Raw genomic sequence first — 27,878 nt, forward strand, 5'->3', positions numbered from 1 at the left:
TGCTTTCGCCCCATAAGTCATTGAAAAAGGAGTCTCCCTAGTGCGATAAGTCCATAGCACATGGGGCAATTCATCCACCCACCTTCCCTTTGTATCATCCAAACTTTTCTTCAATCCAGAGACTATAGCCTATTAGTAGCCTTATCCTGTCCATTCCCCTATGGATAAGCAAGTGTAGAATATCTATTCCTAACCCCCAACTCCCCACAGTATCTTCGGAAGGCCTTACTATCAACTTAAAGCACATTGTCCGAGATTAGCATGTGTGGGACTCCAAACCTACTGATGACATTTCTCCATATAAACCTCTTAGGATCCACATCCCTGATATTATATAAAGGTTCAGCCTCTACCCACTTAGTAAAATAGTCTATCCCAACGAGGAGCCACTTCGATTTCCTATGGCTCAAGGAAATGGCCCCACTATTTCGAAGCCCCACTGAGCGAAAGGCCAAGGATTGGAAAATGGGTTCAGAACCCCTTTGGTTGATGAATATTTGGGGCATATCTTTGACATTGATCGCACTTCTTAACATAATCTTCAAAGGTTTTCTGCATGCTCGGCCACCAATATCCTTGGGTAAGGGCCTTGTGGGCCAAAGACCTCCCACTTGTATGGCTCCCACAAATCCCCTCATGCAATTCCTCTAATAAGGGCTCCACTGCCTTGGGATGTACACATAATAGATACGGCCCCGAATGAGAGCGTTTATTCAACTTATGCCCTTTGGACAACCAGTAACGTGGGGCCTTCTTGTGTATCTTTTCTACCTCGCCCATATCGTCGGGTAACAGTCCTTACTTTAAGAAAATTACTAGGGGGTCCAACTGACTTGGTCCAACCTGGATACTATGCACTCTGAACAAGTATTCTCTGTAAAGCTATGGTGGACCATGTCTTCAACAATGACGACCCATGGCAGATTTAATCCCAAAGAGGTTGCCAGCATAGCCAAAGAATCTGCATGAGAATTTTGTCCCCTCAAGATTTGCCTTAAAGTGAAGCTCTTGAAACTGGACTGAGCCTGTCTAACCTTAACAAGATACCCCCGCATGCGCTCATCCTTAGCTTCAAACTCACCACTGACTTGCCCAACAACCAACTGAGAATCTGAATACACCTTCACAACTTCTCCTCCTAACTTTTTAACCATTGCCATCCCTGCCAATAAAGCTTCATACTCAGTTTCATTATTCGTGGTCAGAAAACCTAAACGAAGTGATTTCTCCATCACCAACTTCTTGGGGGTTATCAATACAATTCCTACTCTTGATCCTTTTCGGTTAGCTACTCCATCCATGTATGCTTCCCAGGTGGCAACAATAGAAACTGAGACCATCATAGCCTCTACTATTCCTTTCCTATCATCGGCCATGCTTTCTGTAAACTCCACCACAAAATCTGCCAAGACTTGTCCCTTAATGGCAGTACAAGACATGTACCTGACATCATAGGCACCTAGCATGGTCCCCCACTTAGCAATCTTGCCTATGTCGTTTGATTTTCATAGGAGAGCTTGTAAGGGGAGCTGGGTAAGCACCACCATGGTATGTGCTTGAAAATAATGTGGAAGCTTCCTCGTGGCGTGTACAATGGCCAACATCACCTTCTCCAGGGGTAAATAACGTGTCTCAGTTTCGTGCAAGGATTTACTAACATAGTAAACGGGTCTTTGTACTCCACTCTCATTTCTAACCAGAACCAGACTAACTGCATAATCCGTGATTGCTAAGTAATCATATAATATTTCTTCCTTTTTGGGCTTGGAAAGAACAGGAGGGCATGACAAATACTGTTTTAGCTCCTTGAAAGCCAATACACACTCCTCGGTCCATTAAAAATCCTTCCACTTATGGAGGAGCTGGAAAAATGGACGACACCGAGAGATAAATCTATTCAAAGTTACTGCCATCCCTATTAACTTCTGTACCTCCTTAGGATTCTTAGGAGGATGCAAGTTGTTAATGGCTTTAATTTGATTGGGATTGACTTCAATTCCTTCGTGTGTGATCATGTAGCCTAGAAACTTTCCCAAGCTAACCCCGAAAGAACATTTAGATGCATTCAGGTGCAACCTATGTTCCCTTAATACAGAAAACACTTCCCCTAAGTCTGCCAAGTTCTCCTCAACCTATTTGCTCTTTATCACCATATCATCGATGTATGCCTCCACATTCCTCCCAATCTATGACTCAAACATCCATGTCACCATTCTTTGATATGTGGGCCCTGCATTTCTAAGGCCAAAAGGCATCACCCGATAATGATAATTGCCAATAGGAGTTCGTAAAGCGGTTTTCTCCTAATCAGGTAATGCTAAAGGTATCTAATGATACCCTTGAAAAGCATCCAAGAAACTCATCCAAGGATGTCCAACTGTTGCATCCACCAACTGGTCAATTCGAGGAATGGGGAAAGAATCCTTCGGGAAACTTTATTTAAATACATGAAATCCATGCATACACGCCATTTCCCATTTTACTTCTTCACTACCACGGTATTGGCCAGCCATTCGAGGTAAAAGATTTCCTTGATTGCCCCTGTTTGCTTAAGTTTGTTCACTTTAACCTTTATTGCCTTAGCATGCTCTTTTGACGAGTGTTGAGGTGGTTGCTTTTGTGGAACCACATCTAAATTCACATTCAGCCGGTGACATAAAAACTCTGGATCAATCCCGAGCATGTCATAAGTACTCAAGGCAAACACATCAATATTATCTTCCAGAAACTTCATCAGCACTGTTTCTCCAAGGACAGCAACTAAGACCCCACTTGAAAATATTTCTCTTCATCTTGCCCAATCAAAACCTTTTTCAATTCCTCAAACAACACCTCCTGCGACTCAGTCCTAAGTCCAACTTCGGGACCCTTTGATTGCTATGGGATTCGTTCCTCTTCGACCACAGCTTGATCTGTAGGTTGCCATGTAATGGCTGTTATCAGACACTGCATAGCCATTGCTTGACTTCCTACTAATTTCCCCACTCTTCCCTGTATGGGGTACTTAACTTTCAAGTGTAAGGTTAACGAAACTACTCTCATAGCATGAAGCCATGGTCTGGCTAGGATAGTTGTGTAAAGGGAATAAGCTTCAACTACAATGAAGTCAACCTGCACCTCTTTATCTCCAGCCTATACAGGTAACCTTATCATCCTACGGGGGATTACCATTCTCCCATCGAAGCCCACCAGTGGTGAATCGTACTTCTCCAAGTCCTTAGGCCTGAGATTTAACCCATTATACAAGTCCAGGTACATAATCTCCACTCCACTTCCCTGGTCTACCAAGACCTTTCTTACTCATACCCCCCAATCTAAATGGTTACCACCAAGGCATCATCATGTGGCTGGAGCGTCCCCTCCTTATCTTCTTCTAAAAAACCTAAAGTCGGCATGGCCACCACTTTGGCCTTATTGCAAGCCTAGCTCCTATCTTCTAAGTTAGGACCCGAAACCACAGACATAACCCTTGAGCAGGTTTTAGCATTGCCCTTGGGCTTAGCAAAATGACATTAATAGTGCCCAGGGCTGGTCGAGGAGCTCCATCCCTTTGATACCCAATTTTGGGCTGTCCAAATTGACTAGAAGGTTGGTGCTAGAACTGCCTCAACTTCCTTGCCTTCACCAGTTGGCCCAAATGATCGCATAAAGTCCTGAAATCTTAAGTTGTGTGTCCTTTTTCCTGATGATAATGGCAGTAAAGGTTTTGGTTTCTCTTGGATGGGTCTCCACCCATTTTATTGGGTCATTTGAAATACAGTTCAATTTTTATCTTTTCCAGTATTTGATAAATAGGTTCTTTAAACAGCGAACTAACCACCTGAGCACCCATAGACAATGTCAGGTTGGAGAAACCTCTCCTTGGCCGGTTATAGTCATATCCTCGTCCTTGAGGATCCCTATTTTCAAGAAAAGCCTTCGCCTTGCCCTTTCCCTAGGTCTGATCTTCCTCTACTCGTTTGTACTTATCAATGCGATCCATAAGCTAGCACGTACTAAGGGCAGGCTTCATTGTTAGTGACTTTCTCTGCTCATGCTCCATCAGAAGCCCTACCTTAAAAGTTTTCACTACCACGTCCTCAAAATCCCCATCTATTTCATTGTACGTTTCCTAATATCTGTCCAAATAGGTCTTGAGGGTCTCCCCTTCCCTCATCGCCATAAACAACAAAAAGTTTAAAGGCTTGGGGACCCTACCCTACTGCACATCACAAATCTAGCACCAAATGCCCTTGTCAACTCCTTAAAGGACCTTAATGACCCCTCTTCCGAAGCATCAAACCACCGCATAGCCATAAGCCCAAGGCTGGAAGGGAATAACTTGCACATAAGAGCTTCATTGCTAGAATGAACTGCCATCTTCTGATTGAAGTGGCTCACATGCTTCACAGGATCAGACCTTCCATTGTAGATGGTGAAAGTTGGCTTTGAAAACGGTGGGGGAGCCTAGCCTTGTTGATTCTCCTAACAAATGGGGACTTTGAGATTTGATGAAGTGCTTTGCTCATCGCGTCATTCCCCATGCTATGGTGAGATGACCCTTGCCCACGCTTGAGCCTACCCTTTTCTAGTTTATCCTGGCGTGAAGATGTTGAGAAGGACTTACTTGATGGGGATCTAGACCTATGGCGATACGAGCGATCCCTACTTTCCCCTGATCCATCACTTGATAGGGGTGATAGAATCCTTCTGTCACACTCCCTTCGCCGCAGCTTCCTATGCAAGTGATCTATCTCAAGTTGCAATTTCTACGTCTCCTGATCATATGAAAAATGACTCCCTATCCTTCAATGACTCCTCTCTATACGCTCCATATGGTAGGACTCTACCATAACACTTGGCGTTTGATGTCTGTCTCTCCTTCGCTCTAGATCAACAAATTGATTTTCCCTCTATGAACCAACAAATTCTTCCCTATTTTGTTCCAGGTTGGCCATGGCTAACCAAAAAAACCTACAACAAAACCTTGCTTTCCATAGACGGTGCTAATTTTAAGGACACAAAAAATCTGGGCGGCCCAAATTTACTTAGAATAATGAAATTTGTGCTATCCAATTAGGCCCAAACCAATAGATATTTGTAAAGAGAGTGGGGTAAAGCAAGTTGGGCTTAGCCCGAGGATTTAGACTGAGAATGAATGAATAAAAGCCAAAGATTAAGTATATAAATGATTCTTTACAATCTCACTTAAGGATGATGTTCTTGCACAAGGATGGTGCACTCTTCTCCCTCTCTCTCTATCACTATTCTTGTTCTAATATCTTTTTCTTGATTTGTTTTGAGATCCCTTCATCTAGAAGTCCTCTTTCTTTATATGCTCCCCAACTAATTCCATCCTAGCCCTCCATCTATAATCCCTCAGACTCTCCTTAGGACACTTGTCGTTTTATACTTCTATTGAAGGTGGTAGAAGGACATGCTTAGCTGTGAATTCTACTGTTTAGGTCACTTCCTTGTTAATGCACCTGATAAAGTTGTTGCCAGTCATTTAATGTAGAGGTAGTAGGTGAGCTTTCACTGGAAACTTCCTTCACCTACCTTGACTCTCACTGAACACCATCCTCTCCATTTAGCCTTCTAGGAAGTATTTTGTCCCCTTTCCTCCTATCCTCGCTACGGGTCCCCATCTCGGGCTTAGAATGTTTTTTATAATAATAATCACAACTTGTTGTATCCTTCCTTGGTCCTCGGGTCCCCACAGGTTTAATCCTTTAAGTTATTCATCATATATTTATGAAATCCAATTTCATAAATATATACTTTAGTAACTCCTTACTAAAGTGGTTAGGCCTAACACTCTGAATAACCAAACCCATTAAACTTATCTTGAGTGAATATTTTATATCTCTGTTAAGAGATTATGAATTCCATCTTAAGAATATATGTTCCTTCAACATTAAATGTGGTTGCCCAACATATTGAGGTTTTGATCGTGACTTTAGATCTCACTCCTAATATATCAAAGCAACCTACACTTCGTGATCAGGTTCATTATTCTCTCAGGATTAAGAGTTGATGTAAATAGAAGTCATGAGATTTATTATTCATTTGACAGTCATTAGTAGAATAATTAATCTCACAGCGGTCCAGTTCAATATGTCTTAACACTTAAAATATATCAACATATCAACTAGAAGTCTCCACTTCCATGATCAAGACAAATAATCTTAGTTGATATGTTATAGTCTTTGCAGATGAAATGCCTAATTTCATTACCGACAACGAACTAAAATTCTGAGTTTACAAAGAACTTGTGATTTATATCTTTTGTGACTAAATCACATACTATGCATCTCATGGACTATATGATAATGTCCAAATATTCATGTTACCATTATTTTAGATAATAATAAAACAACTTTATTAATCACAACATAATGTCATACAATAGGATTTCAAAGACACATATCCTAACATTGAAAACTCAACTTAATCTCAAAAAAATTAAAATTTTCAGCATTCACATATCAAGAAAAATAGCATAGACTAAAGACTAATGAACTCAAGGATTAAGTAATCAAACAATTAATCAATCTGAGTACCCAATTTAGCAAGGAATATGCTTTAGTGTGCGAAAAATTAGTCAGTATACTAGTCCTATCAATTACGAGATAAAAGATTGCAAACACACAATATAATCAATTGAATTACATTACACCTACTTGATGGGGACCATCACCTTCAAGGTACATCATATGACTCCCACATCTCCTAAATGACTGCTTGCAATCAAAGACATGCAAAAAAAAAAAAAAAAATATTAGTTTTTTGTTACTAGCATAGTCAAGGGTATACATTTTTAGAGAAAGTTTTTATCAAACCCATACAACATTTTTTATTTATTTTACCCTTTACTTTTTCTGAAGTATTGTGCATCCCTTATTTGCACAGGCTTTTCATTTTAGCACTAGGGTATTTTGATTGGCAAACACAAGTGGTAAGATAGTCATTTATACATTTCTCCCTAGATTTTTTAGTCTTTTCCATTTAAGAGAGTGATAATAGACTTAAATAATTTAATCATAAATTTTAAGTCAAGTATCACACAAAATTTAACACTTGGCTAACTAACATAGTGTGTGCATAAAGAATACTTAACCAAGCCATAGAAGGTACACAAGTAAGAAGAATCAATTTCTTAACTAACCCATGAGTACATGAACAATCTAGTGCATACTCACACATAAACAGAAATAGTCATTTCCAATATCTTTTCAACAAGTGTGAAAAATACATAATTTTTCAAAAACACATATCAATGCTTGACTTAAAAACTCAAGGTTCTCAATAAATAATCATTTCATAAAATTAACCTACAAGAGAGTTTAATAATGAGCGACAAGTGTGCATGTGCTAAATCAGAAAATACAATGCATACATTAGTTTTATACAATTTATACGGACAAAATGGGCTTTTGCCCTTTTCCACAAAACTAATTAGCCTTTTGCCCTTCTTCCCACACTAAATAGGGAAATGCCCTTCTTTTGAAACTCGACTTTCTCAAAATCGAGTTAAAAAAAAAAATTCTAAAGCCCTATAGTGACGTTTTTAAGGACCTATAGTGACGTTTGAAGAACCTATAGTGACGTTTTATAACTTGATATTCACAAAATCGAGTTATGGGCAATAAAATTGCCTATAACTCGATTTTATGGATATCAAGTTACGAAACGCCACTATAGGTCCTTAAAAACGTCACTATAGGTCCTTAAAAACGTCACTATAGGGTTTAACTCGATTTTGAAAAAGTCGAGTTTCAAAAGAGGGGCATTTCCCTATTTAGTTTGGGAAGAAGGGCAAAAGGCTAATTAGTTTTGTGGAAAAGAGCAGAAGCCCATTTTGTCCCAATTTATACCACAATATGTATTTGTCTAAAAATTGTTATGTACTAAGTTACGCAATACACACTTTTCAAGTTTCTCCACAATGTCAAGCATGTTCTAAGTCAAGAGAGAGAAATATTAGAATTTATTTAATACACCTCAAGAAAAATAAACAAGACACAAAATTAAATATTTTTGTCTTTTCGAAAATTTTTCAATGTTTTTGAATTTTTTGAATAATCAAAACAAACTAAAAACTAGAAATAAAATTGTCCTCAAATGACTGAAAGAATTAATCAGGGACAATTCAAAACAATACTCATTTCATAAAATCTTTTCTCACCCACATAGCAAAAGTCTTTGTCTTTGTAGGTGAAAAACCATTAAAAATAGAGTGTTTTGGGGGGGGAGGGGGGGGGGGAACAAAATTCTTTTCAGAGGGAGACCATTTTTTAATTTTGTTGTCACATGTCAACATGCTTAAATTTTTCAAAATCAAACAAAATAATTTTTCAAAACTTGTGGTAGGGGGTACATGATCTCTAGTCCTAGACTAAATCATGGAATTTTTAAATTTAAATTTAAATTTATGATAGTTAGGACAAATATGACCAGTAACACCACAAAAGTGATAGATAGGAACAAATTTAGGAACATCAATATTCCTAGAAAGGTCTCTAGTTAGAAGCTTTGGTTCTTGCCTCAGCAAAGAACAATTTGGTCTAATGTGACCAACAACACCACAATGGTGAGAGGTAGACACAAAATCTTTTTTTTTTTTCCTGCAACCTAGGAGGAGGTTTAGACGTAGGTTTAGAAACTTCAGCGTTTGCATCAAAACTTTTACCTTTGTCGAACCTAACAAAATTAGCCTTTTATTTATGATTTCCCTTAAAAGGAGGAATATAAACAGTGTCATCATTAGGCTTTGGGGGTTTAGAAACTAACTCAGTCACAATAGCAGGCTTGTTACTAGACAATTTGTCATGTTTAGCTTTAGACTTAGCTAATTCTTGTTCCAAGCTTTTGTTCTTTTCAACTTCAGAGGCAAAATTTCTTTTCAAAGTCACATTCAATTTATTTGATTCATCCAAACATACACCCAATAACTCATTTTCAAGTTTAACCCTTTTTAACTCTTCTAGGAATTTCTTAGCAATTTTCAAAGAATTAGATAATTCCTAATGAAGAATTTCACAGACATCAATTACATCAACAAAATCATTTGTGTCTTCTTTATTTAAATTTTCACAGCAATGAGCAGTAAAACACAAAAAAAAATTTCATGACAACAAGGGTCAAGGAGAACACTCAAGACAAATAGTCCTATCAGAATGTACCTACTATGAAACCAATTGTTAGGGTTTAAGACCCCCAGTTGAGTCAGATTCAATCAAATCTTAGCCAATTAATTAAAAAGATTAATTATGCAATTAAATCTGAATTAAACAAATATTACACAATCACAAATCACATGAACACCAAAAATGATGACTTAGGAAAACATTTGAAATTGTGGTTTCAAAGTAAAAACCTCGGGAGGATCACACACAAAAAATTATCCATGACAGTAGTGGTCAAGGATCACACTCAAGACAAATAGTCTGATCAGAGTGTACCTGCTATGAAACCAATTGTTAGGGTTTTAGACCCTAGTTGAGTCAGATTCAAACAAATCTTTAGCTAATTAATTAAAAAGATTAAGTATGCAATTAAATCTGAATTAAACAAATATTACACAATCACAAATCACATGAACACCAAGAATGATAACCAAGGAAAACTTGTGAAACTATGGTTTCAAAGTAAAAAACCTAGGGAGGATTTAACTTAAACAATCCTAAAGACAACATTTCTTTAAAAGATTCAAAGTTTATACAATAGACTTAAGCCTAAATCTACTACTACCTCATGTGGTACTTACTGGTGTGATCACACGTAACTCCGAATCCATGAACTGTTCCATTGTGAAACTATTGCACACAAACTCCCCTGTTTGTGACTCTGAGGTCTCCACTCAAAGATTTAGATTAGCAACACAAACTCTCCAATTTGTGAATTTGAGATTTCCATTCAGAGATTTTAGATTAGTAATTGTGGTTAATTGATTTCTCTATAGCTTCATATAGATCTGCAATATAGTAGCAGTGACACTGTGTTGATCTTTCTCTTTGTGTTCTTGAACTCTCACAGGTTGAATAGATGGAGTCTTAGATCTAATTTTAAAGTCTCTAGTATAGTGAGATTGAGAGAAACTTGGTTATACAAACCCTAGCCGCACATACGGTGATTTCTTTCTTTGAAAAGTCTCTCTAGGGATAGCTTGTATTGTCCTTTAAATAGTACAACAAATGGATTGTGAATCAAGCTTAAAATGAGCAAGTTATTGGCTTTTTCGCATTTTAGATTTTTCCTAATCCGCGGCTCTCGATCAGTCGAGCCAAGTGTCGAGCTGGTGTCAAAGTGACAGAACCTTTGTTTTCTTGCTCTCAACTTGATTCTTTCTTGATCTGTACTTGGGTCTTGGTCTTGGACAATAAAATACACCTTTAACACACTCAAGACTCACCAAAAACATTGTAAATGGATTACATTTGATTACGATTTGCCAACCTAAAAAATGGACTCTACAATAAGAAATCATCATATCTTCCCCTTCCTCTCCATCTCCTCCTCTCATCTGGTGATCTGGTTTCCACCTCCTAAAAAAGAATTTGGTAATTAGTAGTATAGATGACATTTTACATGATGTGTTGCTCTCTTGAAAATAAACAAAGTTTTGGGTTATCAGGTTTGTTCCTCTCTAAAAAAAATGGCATCAAACAAATCCATGAAGTAAAGTTTGTTAAATTCGCAAATAGGAGCAAGTGGTGACAGTTGGGGCTTGAGTGTTTGGATTTCAGCATGGGTTTGGTGATTTCAAGTGATGTGGGAACCAATTTGTGTTATGGAAGTGTAAGGTGTTGTATGATCCGGTCTATGTGGTTGAGGGTAAGAAATGGGTCTCGATCTATTCAAAGATTTGGCTCTAGGTATGATTTAACACAACTCAAGCATTTCATTAGAACAAAAACACGATATTTACATCAAGGCTGTAGATACAAACTTCAGTTCTAATTGGTTTTCAATTCATAGTACTAGCTGGAATGATACACCCTTGAAGAATCATGCACAACAATGAATATTGCATACAAAGGGACTAACTCTTCAGTTGAGTTTTTTATTTGAACTTTTGTTTCCAAAGAAAATTTTTACTTTCTTGGAAAATTTTGGAATGCCCAGAGTTATGGTAAAGGAGAAAAAATATTTTATATTATTTCACTACAAGAAAAAAGACATAATACAACAAGTACTATTGCAAAAAAAAAAAAAAAAAAATAGAGGTAATATATATACTATTGCATCTCTAGGTTGTTTTTTGTTGTAACAGTAACTTAAATCTATTACATCAATATGACATTGTAGCAATAATTATTATGTTACATCGAAATGTGTTGTTGTAATAGGTAACCATATTTTACATTGAAATATGTTCACCCATGCATGTCTCCTTTTTTTTTTTTTTTTTTTCCTCATCTTAGTTTCCCTCTTTCTTTCACCCACATCTATCTTCCTATTTTTTCACATCTCAAATTTACCTCACACCCATGCCTCTCTCTCTCTCTCTCTCTCTCTCTCTCTCTCTCTCTCTTTTAATCTTAGTTTCCCTCTTTATCTCACTCACCTCACCTCTATCTCCTATTTCTTTTTTGTATTTTTTTTAAAATCTCAAATCCTCTCTCTCTCTCTCTCTCTCTCTCTCTCTCTCTCGCCTACCTCTCTTTTTCTTTTTTTTTTGTTTTTCTTTTTTTCATGTTAGTTTCCCTCTCTCTCTCACCCACATTTATCTCCCTGTTTTTCTCATCTCAATTTCTCTCTCTCTCTCTCTCTCTCTCTCTCTCTCTCTCTCTCTCTCTCTCTCTCTCCATGCCTTTTTTTTTTCTCATCTTACTTTCCCTCTTTCTCTTATGCGTATCTCAAAATTCAAATTTATCTACTAACTACAAAATTTATCTCTCAAATTTCCATCTTACTCTCATATCTACTAACTCTAAATTTTCTCTAAAATTTCAGTCTCTCTTAATTCTTAGTCTCCTTGGAGAGACTCTTTCTTAGTTTAAAGATTTTCTCTCTAACTTTTAGGTAATCTTTTGGTTCTCTTTAAATTTTAATTTGATTTTTCTTTGTTTAATTGTATAGTCTTCAAGTAGTATTGGGGTGTGTGTGTGTGTGTTTTGTTTTAGAATCAATGATGGTGTATATTAGTGTCATTGTGTTGTATATATGATGTTTTCCAACTTTATACTTTTTTTTCCCCAAAATAGGTGGTAAGTTAATGAAATGGTCGTGAAGCATGCTTGGATAACATCTTCAAGAAGAAACTTTTCTTTCATGTTGTATTGATTTTTGCATACTTTTTGAAATTATGTGTTTGAATGTAAACTCAACAAGTTGTGTATATATTTGCGTTTTTTGACATATGTATTAAAATGAAGTGTTTTGAATTTTTCATCTTTTATGTGTATCTTTGATTGTTACTGTTAGGTTCTAAAGACTTAGGATTAAATGTTTAGATTCCTTTTTTTTTTTTTTTTGATGGCAAACCGAGAACAAAAACATGTCTAGATTAGATGTTAGACATTGCTCAAAATTGTCCAAATCAAGTTTCAAGAACATTCAAGCTGTAGAAAGGAGAGCTCAAGTTCAGTGAAGCTTGACCAATCGAAAATTACATTTGACCGTTAGAAAATCGTCGTAAATCAGATTCTGTAGAATTTAAATTAGGCCCAAGCCTGCAGAAACATTTATGGTTTCAGTCCAACACTCCTAAGTATAAAAGGAAAACCCTAACTACATTTTGAAAACTCTTGGAAGATTTGCGAGTTACTCCCGTGAGATCTGAGAGGTTCTGTAACCTTCTAACTCTATAAGTGTCTTCAGGAATAATGAAAGTTCAATAGGTGTATAAAACACCTTGAACGTTTAGACCCCCAATTTACAAATTACCAATTCAAGCTTAATATCAAACAATTAATGTGCGGAAAATGAACGAAAGCTTAATACAGAATTGATAAACAATCTAAACCAAATAAATTCACATCCACATCAGAAATTAAATGGAAAAGATTAAGGGAAGAGAGATGCAAACACAAGGACAACACTCGATGTGTTATCGAAGAGGAAACCGAAGCCCTCGGTGTAAAACCTCTCCGCCGCCCTCCAAGCGGTAAACAATCCACTAAAGAATGTAGTTGGGATACATGAACAGCAGAAGACCCTCCAAGCCTAATCTATCCAATGTACCTAAGCCCTCCAAGCTCCTACTCCAACGAGGTTACGCCGAACCTATTTCTTCTTTAGCTTGTCGAATTCCACTACTTGACCATATCATCTACCAATATGAAATTGGTCCCTTCTTAACTGCTTCCCAAACACCAAATGGCCTCCTCACAGATATGGGTATGGTGAGAAAAGGTTTTGGTAATGTACCTCTCAAGGATTTGACAATGGAAAGGAAGAGAGTAGAGGAATTTGAAGAGTCTCTATGTGAAGATTGTGGATGAATCAATCTTGTTTTTCTCTAGGGTTTCTCTCTCAAAATTCTCTCTGGAAGCTCTCTGAATATCGTGGGTATAAGGGTATATATATAGTAGGGTGAGAAGGAATGTGAAAAATCAGTTTTTCCCAAACAGGGTGTTCTGGCGACTTGACCTCGCGACTAGGTTGAGTCGCGAGTTCAAGCCGCGAGCTAACGGCCTGGCCAGTCTGGGACTTTTGTCCTATAGTGCAACTGCTGGTGCGACTCTTCAGCTTCTGGCATGCTTGGCATGTGTACAACTTTTTGGAGGCTTGCAAGCCGCGAGCCACCCGCAAGATCCAGTCGCAAGTCCCTGCTTCTTTGCACAATCTTAAGCATTTCTTCACACTCTCTCACACACTACCCTTACATGATTCCCACCTAAATACAAGGTTACTAATTGCTAAAATACAAGCAAATTTGGCACGAAATAAAGCCAACAAGATGGTTGATAAAACTTAACCTTACAAATAAGATCTACAATCAATTGCTGGTGGAATCTAGTTGCTGCTACATGATCAACAATTGGTGATTTGAAACCTTTGGGTGGGATCTCAAAGTCATAAGCATGGGAGCTTGTGTGCTACAAATCCAAGAGAGAAGAGTTTGTGGAGTCGGAGCTTGCACGTGGTCATGTTAGTAAGTTCTACTAGTAATAGCAAAAGATTTAGGGTTAAATCTTTTGTAAACTTCAATTCTTTCTAGTGGATTTGTTTACCTTGACGATAGCTAGGTCAAATCCTCCCTAAGTTTTTACCTTGAGACAGTTCGTTTTATTAGTTTTCCTAGGTGATCATATATGAGTGTTATTTTCTTATGATTTTTTGCTGTTTAACCTAGTTCTCATAATTAACCTAAGAAACACTTGCCTAATTTATTAGGTTAAACAATCTGTTTTAAGGGGTCTAATCAAACAAATGGTTAGTGTAGTTCCTAGATACAGTTTTTGAATTGCAAAACAGGTTAATGAAAAAATTATTATTTACAAAAATGATTTATTTATTTTTAAAATTTTTTATAAAATTTTTTTTTATTATTTTTAATAAAAAAAACCAACCTATTGCAACGAGATTTTCAAAGTAAATCATTGCAATATGTGAAATTTATTGCAACGAAATCTAGTATTGCATAAATCTATTGCCTCAGAGTTTATTATAATGGTTTGCAAAGACTTTTTTGTCATTGCAATAACACCTTATTACAATTGTAATTGCAACGACTTTTTTTTGTTGTATTAAATTTTTTTTTTCTTGTAGTGTTTTATTTGTTCATGAACAGGCCTTCAAGTCACTGGATTTAAAAATTCTATCACGTTTGTTCATCTCTAAGGTTGTTAGCGCACTAGCATTGGGGGTGTTAAACCCCCCCCCCCCCCCCAACAATTGCTATTTTAGCAACTAACAAGCCAAAACTCAGCAACATCCGGGTGTGGGAATGGATTTTTTTTTCCCAACTATGAACAGTTGGTTCTCATATATAGAACCAATTGTTCACTCGGATGTAAACTAAAATACTATATTATATTCAAATTTTCTTTCTTTTCTGCCCTTCTCCCTTCTCTCTTCTCCCTCCTCCCTTCTCCCTCAATGCCTCTCACTCTCTGAATCTTTCTTCTCTCTACACTTTGTGGTTATGGTTGTCATTTAGGTCAAGTGTTTGGGTGGTGTTTGGATCGGTCGTCTGGGTTGGATCATGGGCATCTTCGGAGATCAGCGGTGTAGTTGTTCCGGTGGTGTTCATTGTTTGGGTTTACAATTTCATATTTGGGTAGGGCAAATGTTCTGATGGATTTGGGTATGTGGTTTTGAAATGGATTTGGGTTCGAAGGTTGTGATTTGTTCCTATGGTATTTGTGGTGGGTGGTGGATGGGTCAGCTTGGTAATGGATTTGCTTTGTTGTTGTGTTATAATACTGTAGCTTTGAGAACTCTGTTTTTTTTTTTTTTTTCTCTCTCTGTTTTTGTCTATATGGTTACTGAGGAAATGGTGGAAAAGGAAAAAAAGATTTGTTGGGTCAAATTTGGTAATGGGTGGAGCTTGGTAATGAGTTTTCTTTGTTCTCAGTTTTTTCACTATTTTGGGTCAGATTTGGTGGGTTTGTGGGTGTTGCAGTGGTGGTTAGGATTTTCAATGGTGGTGGCTGGTTGGTTGGTTTGGTGGTTTGTGGTGTCAGCGCATATTTTTTTTTTTTTTGGTAATTTTGATGGTGACGGAATTGGTGTTTGTGGTTGAGTTTTGGTGGAAGGTGTTGTGTGGGTTTGCTAGAGAGAGACAAAAAAGTGGAGAGGAAAGAGAGATGGAAGAGAAGATAGAGAAACTGAATTATTTATTTATTTATATTATTTGCTTGTATAATTTATATTATTTTAATGAGTTGTATGTAAAAATAGAAACTATGATGTTGGGCAGGTTGTAAAATGAGATGGTAAAATAGATAAAATAGGTTTTTAGGGTGTAAAATAGTGACTGGTATGCATCCCTGGATGCTAGTACTCTTAACCAAATATATAGCTTTTGATACATAGACCGTCATGATTCAATAGCTTTCGATTTGCTTGTAGGAAGTTTGTTTGTGGATTGACTGAATTGAAAAATGGGAGTCCATAATCATTGAGTTGGATGATGACTTTAGTTTAGGCAAAGGAAACTTCTTCTTTTATTCTTTCCAACATCTTTTTTCTATCTTATTTTATCTTATGTTTTTTTTTTTTTTTTTTTTTTTTTTTTTTTTTTTTTTTTTTTTTTTTTGTTTTTGGAGGAGAGAGACATAAAAGTGGAGCAAATTACATATTTAGTCCTACTTTTAACAGAGGTAGGTTACAAAACTCTAACTGAGCTAACCTCAGGTAGTTAAAGTATCAAATTTCAAACCATGGGTAAGCAACTTTGTAAGGATGAATTTAATCAACCATCTTGTTGACTTTATTCCGTACCAAATTTGCTTGTATTTCAGCATTTAGTAACCCTCTATTTAGGTGGGTTTTGTTGTAGGGGTAGTGAGTGAGATAGAGTGATTGAATGCTCAAGAGTGTGGAAGAAAACAGAGTCTCGAGGCTTGATCTCGCGGGTGACTCGTGGCTGCAAGCCGCCAGAAGCAGTATGCCGCCAGAAGCAACACACGTGCCAAGCATGCCAAAAGTCGAAGCGTCATGCTAGCTGGAGCACTAAAGAACAAAATAGGACAACTGGCCGTTCTGTTATCGCGTGGCTGGAACTTGCGACTCAGTCAAGCCGGGAGTCCAAGCCGCGAGCCACCCCTATTTTGAAAAACCTGACGTTTCACATTCTTTTCTCACCCCAGTATAAATACCCCTTATACCCACAAAAGAAAGAGAGCTTCCAGAAAGAATTTTGAGAGAAAAACTCTAGAGTAAAACAAGATCGATTCATCTACAATCTTTACATAAGAGTATCTTCAAATTCCTCAACTCTCTTCCTCTCCATTGTCAAATCCTTGAGAGGCATTTTACCAAAACCTTGTTCTCACCATATTCATTACTGTGAGAGGCCTGTTTGGTGTTCTGGAAGCAGTTAGGAAGGAACCAATCTACATTGGTTGATGCTATGGTCAAGTAGCAGAATCTGGGAAGCTAGAAAAGAAAAAGGTTCGGCGCAACCTCGTTGGAGCAAGAAGCTTGGAGGGCTTAGGTGCACTAGGTAGATTAGTCTTGGAGGGTCTATTGTTGTCCATGTATCCCAACTACATTTTCTAGTGGATTGTTTACCACTTGGAGGGCGGCGAAGAGGTTTTACACCAAGGGCTTCGGTTTCCTCTTCAATAACACATCGCATGTTGTCCTTGTGTTTGCATCTCCCTTCCCTTTTATCTTTGCCTTTTATTATCTGCTACGGGTTGTGATTTTAATTTGGCTTAGATTGTTTTCCAATTCTGTTTTATAGCTCTTGTTCATTTTCCGCACACTAATTGTTTGACATAAAACTTGAATTGGTTACTTTGTAAATTGGGGGTTTAAACGTTCAAGGGTGTTTTTACACTATTTGAACTTTTAATTGGTATCAGAGCGGGTACACTTCTAGTGATTTCATTACCATAGTGTGATCCTTGAATCCCTTTTGAGATGGATCGATCTCAATCCCTAAATGCACCTCCATATTTTGATGGTAGTAATTATGATTTTTGGAAGGTTCGCATGAGAGCATTTCTGTGTTTCATTGATAAATCTGTTTGGGATGTTGTTGAGATAGGTTGGACCAGACCTGAGGCAGCCAAATCCACATGGGATAAGGCTGCACTCGCCACATCTAATGCTAACAGTAAAGCACTCAATGCTATTTTCTGTGGTGTGTCTCCAGATGAATTTCACAAGATCTCTCACATTACCGTTGCCAAAGAAGCGTGGGAGATATTGGAGACCACTTACGAAGGCACGAAGAAAGTAAAAGATACCAAGCTGCAGATACTAACCACTCGGTTTGAGAAGCTAAAAATGATGAGGATGAGTCCTTTGACTCTTTCTATAGCAAGCTGAATGAGGTGATTGTAAGCAAGTTCAATTTGGGAGAGAAAACAGAGGATTCTAAAATTGTAAGGAAGATCCTTTGGTCATTGCCGGAAAGTTTTCGTGCCAAAGTGACAGCGATTGAAGACAGCAAGGACCTTGATGACATCAAAGTCCAAAAGCTGATTGGTTCTCTTCAGACTTATGAAATGTCGCTGCCAATCAACGGAAGAGCAAATCTCTTACTCTTAAGACTATTAATGAGAAGGTGGAAGTCCATGACTCATTGGAAGAAGATGTGGTTGACAAAGATGTTGCATACCTTGTAAAAAATTTTCAAAAATTCTTGAAATTCAAGAATAATGGCAAATTTGGTGATAAAGGAAAATTCCAAAGTTCAGGAAGGGAGAAAAGGGAATTCAAAAAGAAAGATGGAAAAGAATCTCAACCTACATAAGGTGTCACTTGTTTTGAATGCAACGGGCATGACACTTTAAGAAAGAATGTCCAAATTATTTGAAATTGAAAGGCAAAGTGTATGCCACGACATTAAGTGACTCGGATTCATCCGACTCAGATTTTGAGGAAAGCTGTGATGGAGAGGAGAATTATTCAGCTTTTATGACTATTGCCCGTGTTAATTCTTCAAACGAGTTGAATTTGCTTGTACGAGAACTTGGAGAACATAGTGATGAAGAATCATTGGGAGTTGTTGAAGAATCAGATGCTGAAGAAGATGAAAGCACAGCCAATCTTCAAGAGAATTATAACTCACTCCTGGAGAAATCGGGTGAGTACACAAGGGTGGCCAAGGCAACTGTGAGAAAAATGAAGAAGGCAGAGGAGGACTATAAAAGTCTTCTAATTCGATATAGGGAGACCAAATGTGAGATAGAAACACTGAACGGTGAGCTGTCAAAAGCTTACACAAAAGTGAGATTTCTTGAGCAAGAGGTTGTGCAAGCAAATGCTAAAATAGAGAAGGTCACCACCAAGAAGCTAAATGATGTTATTTCATCTCAAAAGAGCTTTTCAGACAAATCCGGATTGGGATATACCGGAGGAAGTAGCTCATCTGGCAATATCACTAAAGAAGTAAAGTTTATAAAGGCCAAAGAATCAACTGATGTTGGCCCTACTGCTGAGAAGCCCAAGATAGAGGAGAAGAGGAATGTGGGGAACGAACAGTTGTTGAAACCACGTAATCAATCCGGGGGCAGGTCTGAATCCGGAGCCAAGTCTCGTCCACAACCACAAAGAGGTCCTAGATCGAACTATGTGTGTCATCATTGCGGACTTCAAGGGCATACTCAACCAAATTGTCAAAAGCTGAGAGCAATGAATAGTGCAACTCCTCAAAGGTCACGAGGACCTAGAAATGATAGGAGAAATTAGGCTGATGAACCATTAAGAGATCAAAATGGTGATACCAAAATGATGGACGTAATGAAGATGATTGGTGTTTTCACCAACTACTTGGAGAGCTTCACACGAAGGTTTGAAAGCTCTAACTCTCGTACCCAATCCTATAAGGAAATCACCCCAAACACAAGTGACGTGTGGGTGAAAAAGGGTACTCATGCATAAGCATTACAACATGTCCATGCATCAATACTTCCTATGCTTTGTGACGGTGTTTGATTGTTTGCTTATTGATTATGTTGGTGGTTGTTTGTTTGTCTATTTGTGCATACTTTTGTTCATTTTTGTTTTTGATCAATATTTTTCTTCTTATGTGTCAAAAATCCAAAAGTCACATTAAAAAAAATAGAAAATCAAAAAGTTTGATTGACATTGTTGAGTTTTGTTTCAAAACTTGTTTTACCTTGTATCTTTGTGCTAATGGCTTTGTGCATTTTCGATCATAACTTGTTTCTTTGCACTCTTATCACGGTGGAAGAAATCTTGAAATCTATGTGACTGTTGTAAATAGATCTTCAAACTTGTCATAAATGATTAGTAAATGGTTATGTTGATCTTGAGACTTGCATAGACTTGTGCCTATATATCTTCCCACTCTTTATTTTTTTTGCTAAAAAGAGCTCACCAAATGTAAATCTCCAAATGAAAAGAGATATTGAGGTGCAAAAGCCTATCGCACATACTAGTATTTGACTAGGAAAAAGGGAAAGCGACCAAAAATTTATGTGAATGTTTATTCAAAAAACCAAAGGTTATCTCATCAAGGTGAAATATCAAATATCACTCTCACAATAAGAGGTGATTATCTTAAAAGGACCAAAAAGATCAAATGTTATGATTGAATGTGGAGTCAAATGTAAAGCTCCAAGTTATGTTATTAAGTTTTGTGGGAGGTCATATATGCATACTTCTATAATTGAGATGGGTCACATGATCTAGTGCTAATTATGCATGCCTTGGTTGAATTGATCATTGAAGTTTCACATTAGACTAAGGACTATCTTATTGTTGATATCCACACACAACACACAAGTTTATATTCAATAAATGCCATATTCATTTGTGTGATTGTACTTGATGAAATGTGTTTTCACATTCTCAATCTTTTTTAATTCAAGCACAAAAAGATTTTTGAGTGTTTTAGGTGTTTTTGGAAAGTATTTTGTTCTTCAAAATCTGAAAATTTCAAAAAACATTTTTGCCCTGTTTTGGCGACTCAGTCGCAGATAAGTCAAGTCACATGCCACAGTCGCGAGCTCGCGGGTCATTTTTGGCTTCGCGAGTGGAAGGTCCAGTCACGTGGGGTACATAGAGATTTTCGCGACTCAACTCGCGGCTCCCTCACGAGTAAGACTTCCAGTCGCGAAAAACACTTAACAAAATTTTTCAAATTTTCGATTTGAAGTGTTTTGGCGGGTAAACTTGGCGACTCTCTGGCGACTTACCTCAATCGCGAAAATCGCGTGTTTTGCAAAATGAGCTCATTTTCAACACTTTTCTCAAAAAGGGGTTCTCATTTGCTTGTCTTGCACTCTGTGTCTGTTCACTTTCTGGTCTTACTTTCACTTATTCAACATCACTATGGTAATCTTCAAATTCTTTCACCAACTTGTTACCATTCAATCTATCTTCAAGGAAAGGTATGGGTTTTGTCCTCTACTCTTTGTTTTTCTCAGTTATTGCCTTTTCATCATGGTTTTTGTGTTCTATTTGGTATTCTTATATCTCTTACCCATGTTTGGTTACTTGAATGTCTGATGTTCTCATTTTTGTGTGGTTTTAATCTGATCCACTCTATATTGTAGCTACATTTGGGTCATTATTGTCCCTCATTGTTATTTTCTAGTCATTTCCATCTAGCTCTTAGGGTTTTCTTCATTATCCCTAATTTGACACTAACCCACTGCTAATAATGTCTGTTGGATTGTGTTCTTTCTTTTTCTCTACTACATGATACAGACTGGAAATGTCTCCATTCAAGAAAGCAACTGTGAAAGGAGGTAGTTCCAAAGGAAAGGAACCTGTCATTGATGTCAATGACTACTCACCTCAAACAAAAGGGACTCGCTCTTCATCAAAAGGGTTCGATCCCAACAAGTTCAGATCCTATGCTGCCTTTCAGTCTCATGAGAATTATTTCTGAAATGCTACACCATTACTGGAAAGACCTGTTGACCAATCATCACTTCATGACACTGACATTCCGAAATGGTTTGCTCACAAGGATTGGAATTACCTTCTCTTTGATCTGGATGACGCTTATGAGAATTTGGTAAAGGAATTTTATGCCAACGCGATTGTGGAAGAAGAAGAACTTAAGTGCTGGGTTAGGAAAAAGAGTTTTTCAGTCTCTCATGCATATTTGGCAGAGATCCTTCACATCAACCGACCAATACTTCGACACTCACCGGTTTATGATGATCTTTGTCCTGATGAGGAACTCCTTAAGGAGGGTCTTGGACAAGACTTGGAATTCTTATCCAAAGGAAACTCCGTCAGTGTTTCCTCTCTTCCTCCAAAACTGAGAGTGCTTACAATTGTGATGTTTCACAATTTGTACCCCCTATCAAGCATTGGGTATATGAAACTCGAACGTGCCTTGTTTCTTCATGACCTAATCTCTGATGTAGAAATTGACATCTGTGCTCATATCTTTCATGTTCTGCGCAAAACGGTTCTACGAACTGAGTCCCGAATATGTGTTCCTTTCTGCTATCTCATTTCAAGGATCTTGAAGCTCAAAGGAATTTATCCAACGGCAGATGAATCTCCTTACTCAAAACCAAGTCCAATCAACATGCGTACATTCAACGCAAGCATTGGTCATAGTAAAAAGAGAGCCAAACCGGAAACTTCCACATCTCACAGTGGTTCGCATTTCAGCACCCCCTCTTTTGACAAAAAACTTGATCACATTGTATCCTCTGTACACGAGTTGAATACCAAGATGTCCAGACTCACATCTACTCTACACCATCACAGCACTCGATGGGATATGAAGTTTACCTCACTCCAAACTCAATTGGATCAGATTCAGAGGAGGCTAGAAGAGAATGTGTAGCTATTCCATGACAAAAAGGGGGAGATGATGTCATAAAGGATGAAAGGGGGAGTGATAGCTTGATCAGAGGGGGAGGATATTACCTAAGAGGAAGTGTTTCTGCATTTTTTTCAATTTAAGTTGTGTTATATTATAATTTGTACCCATATTGCTTTTGTGAGCTTTTAGGGTTTATGTTCTTTTATTGTAGGCTTTATGGTTTGTACCATACTTTATGCAGCCTCTATGTTTTTGTTAAATCAGTACTTCTATCCAAATGTCATGCATTTTCTGGTTAAGTACTGTCACTCTTGTGCCCTTGTAGGATTGTTCCTAGATGCATATACTTAGTGTATTATGCATTGGTTGAGTGTTGGACATACAAGTAACTTGCATTGTTCTTGTTTGCTTGTATGTTCAAGTGTTCATTCCAAGTGTGAATGAGCATTGTGATCACTATCTTGTAGTGATTACTTGTTTGATCAAGCCATAGTTTGTTTCTTAAGTTCATCCTTGCTTGATGACCTTATGCCTGTTTCATATGCATTTCATGTTTTCTGCATACAATGATCATGGTGTATTGTTGTGTTTCAGGAGTTTCATGCTCATATGATTCAAGTGCTTCACAGTTTCTAGAATTAGGTGTGAGTGAGTTTTACTCAACTGTTCCCAACTCACATGTTAAGTCTAGAGTCTGTTTTAGGGTTTTGTCACGGAATAGCCAAAGGGGGAGATTGTAAGGTTGAATTTAATCAACCATCTTGTTGGCTTTATTCCATGCCAAATTTGCTTGTATTTCAGCATTTAGTAACCCTGTATTTAGGTGGGTTTTGTTGTAAGGGTAGTGAGTGAGATAGAGTGATTGAATGCTCAAGAGTGTACAAGAAAACAGAGTCTCGCGGCTTGATCTCGCGGGTGACTCGCGGCTGTAAGCCGCCAAAAGCAGCACACGTGCCAAGCATGCCAGAAGTCGAAGCGTCATGCTAGCTGGAGCACTACAAGACAAAATAGGACAACTGGTCGTTCTGTTATCGCGCGGCTGGAACTCGCGACTCAATCAAGCCGCGAGTCCAAGCCGCGAGCCACCCCTGTTTTGAAAAACCTGATGTTTCACATTCTTTTCTCACCCCAGTATAAATACCCCTTATACCCACAAAAGAAAGAGAGCTTTCAGAGAGAATTTTGAGAGAGAAACCCTAGAGTAAAACAAGATTGATTCATCTACAATCTTTACATAAGAATCTCTTCAAATTTCTCAACTCTCTTCCTCTCCATTGTCAAATCCTTGAGAGGCATTTTACCAAAACCTTGTTCTCACCATATTTATTACTGTGAGAGGCCTGTTTGGTGTTCTGGGAAGTAGTTAGGAAAGAACCAATCTACATTGGTTGATGCTATGGTCAAGTAGCGGAATCCGGGAAGCTAGAAAAGAAAAAGGTTTGGCGCAACCTCGTTGGAGCAAGAAGCTTAGAGGGCTTAGGTGCACTTGGTAGATTAGGTTTGGAGGGTCTATTACTGTCCATGTATCCCAACTACATTTTCTAGTGGATTGTTTACCGTTTGAAGGGCGGCGGAGAGGTTTTACGCCGAGGGCTTCGGTTTCCTCTTCAATAACACATCGCGTGTTGTCCTTGTGTTTGCATCTTCCTTCCCTTTTATCTTTGCCTTTTATTATTTGTGTAGGTTGTGATTTTAATTTGGCTTAGATTGTTTTCCAATTCTGTTTTATAGCTCTTGTTCATTTTCCGCACACTAGTTGTTTGAAATAAAGCTTGAATTGGTTAATTTGTAAATTGGGGGTCTAAACGTTCAAGGGTGTTTTTACACTATTTGAACTTCCAAACTTAAATTTCAGCAAAGCCACAAGTGGGTAAGTTGTAATTTCCCCCTCTCCTACCCAAAAAAGGTCATATTTCTAGCTTTGCTCCTAGTTTTTGATACATTGATGGTTAGGAGTGGGGAAATTTGAATCCTAAATACTTCCGTAAGAAACATGAAAAAAAGAAAAGGAATGCAACCAGCTAACTTACAAGGATAAATATGGTAGCCAAACATACCGAAAGTCGAGTTCTTGTATGGAAATTTAAGGGAACACCCGAAAGAAAAAGTAGTTCCCAATGTGTGCTGGATTTGTAAATTAAGGACGCAACATATAAGTCCAAGACTTTAGGGGTTGGCCTTATGAGGGCATTTGGGCCGCAGCCCCTCCCTCCTAAAAAAATTACAAGGCCGAAAGGCGTCCAAAACAAATGGCAAAAAAAAAAAAAAAAAATACAATACCAAAATACCTGATCTAAATAGCTCCAAAAAAGAATTAATAAAAAAATCTACACCGTTAAAATTAATACAATATTATAATAATTAAGGATCCCAATAAGGCAATTTTAATTGGTGCTCACGACAAATCAACGAATCTCAATACTGTCACCGACAGTTTTGTAGACACCTAATTTGTCAGAGATATAAATGGTTCATACAGGCTTAATTAAGATAAGAAGTACTAGTACATTGCAACAATATTTTGTGGCTATACAATTCACCGCGTCATGGCCCCTTGCACTGCTGGAGGCTTTTTAGCTTCTCGTTTCTGCCTTTCTATGTTCCCATGCCACCCTAGTCCATAAAATGCAAAAGCTAAGTCACACACAATATTACTTTTTTTTTTTGTTTCCCACAGTATATTCTCAAAACTTTCAATCAGAGACTAATCACTGTTCGTGCCGGGTCGGCCCACGAAGGGGTAAAGCACTGGCCCAGGGATTCTTTTCAAAGTGCAGGTAGCAGGACTCGAACTAGGGAGCACACCTAGTCGAGCCAAGTACAAGCACTCTGAGACCAAGCGCCGAACCGCTTGGCAAACCCCACTGGGTTCACACACAATATTACACAAACCTAATAAATAACCACAGGAGAGAGAGATAGAGTGTGTGTACCTATGGACATGTCAAAGCCATGTTTCTTGAGCTCTCTATACTCTTGACACAAAGCACATTCCTCGCAACAACAATGGATACAGCAATCTGTGCATGGGCTCTCCTCCAAAAAATACTGTCCTCTCAATTTGGATCGGTAAAAGCATGAGTACAAACACGAACAACCAGTCACGAACAATATTAACGTGTAAAGTGCTCCGCTCACTCCACATGCTGCAAACCCATGCACGAATCATTAATTTTTTTTAATAATAAACTCCATTTACTAATAATGTATGAGTGAAAGCAATCCATTATTTTCTTTTTCGAACTTACAAGTCGATCCTCTATCAACAATTTCTGCAATTCGCCCAAATGTAATACATGGACACCAGCAAGTTAAGCAACCTGAAACAAAACTTGGGACAAGCTATAAATCAATAATTAATGCACATTTAAATCTCGTGGCCAATACTTGCTCTTTAAATATTTGCCACATCATCCGTGCGTACTTTGTAAAATATGAACCATATTGATTTCTGAATCCAGTATCCAGAAAGTTAATTGGGATATTGGTACTAAAACTATGGCAGTGCTTGTGTATTTTGTTCTTTATAAACAAACTTTGGCACCCTAAGTTTAAATTTCTTTTAATCGAAGATCCCAACCAATCCCGTGAATGCCATTCGTACCGTGCATATGACATTAACATTGACAATTTTGTACAAAAGATAAGTTAATGCAAAAATTTCACTTATATTGCTTGTAAGTTCTTAGTAAAAATCATCATCAACATCTGATCTAAACAGTTATTGTCGTCTTTAGCAGTGATGCAAAATAGACAACCCAAAACAGAAATCATCGTTTTCAATGTCTGCAATTGCTTGATGAGAAAGTCAAAATTAAATAAATAAATAAAAATACTTAATGGGATTTGAACGATAATAATAAATAATGCAATCGTATGAAGTAAACAGTTGTTGGTTATTTATTTCAAAATATTGACTCCAATTAAAATATATATAGTATCATGGTAGTGTGGCACAATGGAGGACCATGTTATGAGCGAGTGAAAAAAATGTACTTACAACTGTTAACATCATCGCAACAATTGAAGAGTCCAGTGGACCAAGGTACCGGAGATTCAGGATGAGATTTCAAGTCAGGGTTGGCAGCAGGTCTTGGAGGAGGGTTTGGTTGGTTTGTCATATGGACTGGAACTCCAGTGGCTGTCCAATGATTGGAGTGGTCGATCTCTGAAGAAGGATTTGGCGGTTGAGGGGGTGCTGATGGTACAGAAACCGATGACCCCTTCTCAGACTCATTCATAATTGAAGGATAATCCATCCCTCGAGAGATTTTGAAGTCACTGTTATTATATTTTCCCAAAAAAAGGTTAAGAGTGCCATAGAACGTGGCTCTTCATGCATGATGAACGGTTGGGCAACCGTCCATAAAGGGATTAGGGGGCTTTCCGTTTTTGGGCCAAAACATTGTGTCTTTTTTTTCTTTTCTTTTTTTTTTCATAGGAAGACAAATAACTTCAATTAACAACAAACAAAAATTACATCGTCCTATAAAATAAAAATTACATCATGGAGAAGAGTATGTTCTAAGAAACCATAAGAAACAAAGACTCTCTTTAATTTATGCAGAAAAGTCACAAATGCCTAAGACATGCATAGCTAACAAATGCGCAAGCCAATTACTAGTCCTGCGAACATGGGAGAAATGAATTGACCAAAAATCATTAACAACAGGAAACATCCCATAAATCAGAGGAGCCAAAGAAGATGGAGGAGGTGATTCTCCACGAAGAGCTTGAACAATATTCAATGAGTCACCCTCAATCACAAAATCATGGATGCCAACTGCAGTAGCAAAAGTGAAGCTAGCTTCGAAGGCCTTTGCTTCCACTTCAATGGCATCTAAAGGTGTGGGAATTTTCTTGCTTAAACCCGCAATAAAAAGACCCCTCTGGTCCCGAATTATAACCCTCACACCTGCCTCTTTCTGAGAAGGAAAAACAGTACCATCAATGTTAATCTTGTATAATGGATCCTTAGGTGGAGACCAATTTGATTCCAGAATTTGAGGGAGTTTTGGATGAACAACTTAAGCCACCCAATATTCCTCCAAATAATATTGACACCAATGAACCAAACCTAGGCCATCCTTCCTCTTCCCCTATGTCTAACTGTTAGATAAATATTATGAAGTGAATAAGAAATTGACTTCTAATGTGACCACTTGAACATAATATTAAAGTGGTGAGAATCCTTAAGTCCCACATAGGAAATGATAGAGAATGTGAGTTTTAGGTTAGATATTGAGTTGGGTTTTAGGCATGTGTGAACTGGGCCACTTATCCAATTAAATAATATTTTTTTAATTTGTTTTTTGAGTAATTAAGTCTATATATAGCAATTTTTTCTGAAACAATTTGTCTGTTCAGTAACGTATATTTTCATAATACCTCATTCATGAAAAGAAACTTTTTAGAAAAAATCTCCCAGAGAATATTTTTGTGCATTCATTTGAGTCAAAGAGAGAAAAAGAGACATGAGTAGTTCACAGAGCACAGATCTTGTGTGCTTCTTCTC

The 27,878-nt window shown here is 37.7% G+C and overlaps 1 protein-coding gene across 1 annotated transcript; it reads right to left on the reverse strand.

Annotated features, from left to right (window-relative positions):
* Window positions 1-24,691: 24,691 nt before the first annotated feature.
* LOC126714232 (cell number regulator 2-like) lies at window positions 24,692-26,825 on the reverse strand. Its single transcript, XM_050414276.1, has 4 exons — window positions 26,364-26,825; window positions 25,612-25,683; window positions 25,297-25,509; window positions 24,692-24,976 (listed from the first exon to the last, which is right to left on the reverse strand). Exons 1-4 carry the CDS (start codon window positions 26,620-26,622, stop codon window positions 24,900-24,902), a joined length of 621 nt encoding a protein of 206 aa, XP_050270233.1. The 5' UTR covers window positions 26,623-26,825; the 3' UTR covers window positions 24,692-24,899.
* Window positions 26,826-27,878: the final 1,053 nt, after the last annotated feature.

This window comes from Quercus robur, chromosome 1 (assembly GCF_932294415.1).
Source record: "Quercus robur chromosome 1, dhQueRobu3.1, whole genome shotgun sequence".
Classification (NCBI taxonomy): Eukaryota; Viridiplantae; Streptophyta; class Magnoliopsida; order Fagales; family Fagaceae; genus Quercus; species Quercus robur.

What these genes read in the sequence shown, in the direction of transcription:
- LOC126714232 (XM_050414276.1), bottom strand. Translation starts at nt 26,622, where the DNA reads ATGGATTATCCTTCAATTATGAATGAGTCTGAGAAGGGGTCATCGGTT. An exon ending in TTGCGATGATGTTAACAGTT is followed by an intron (nt 25,684 to 26,363) that starts GTAAGTACATTT and finishes GTTTTGTTTCAG; the next exon opens with GTTGCTTAACTTGCTGGTGT. An exon ending in TGTTGATAGAGGATCGACTT is followed by an intron (nt 25,510 to 25,611) that starts GTAAGTTCGAAA and finishes ATGGGTTTGCAG; the next exon opens with CATGTGGAGTGAGCGGAGCA.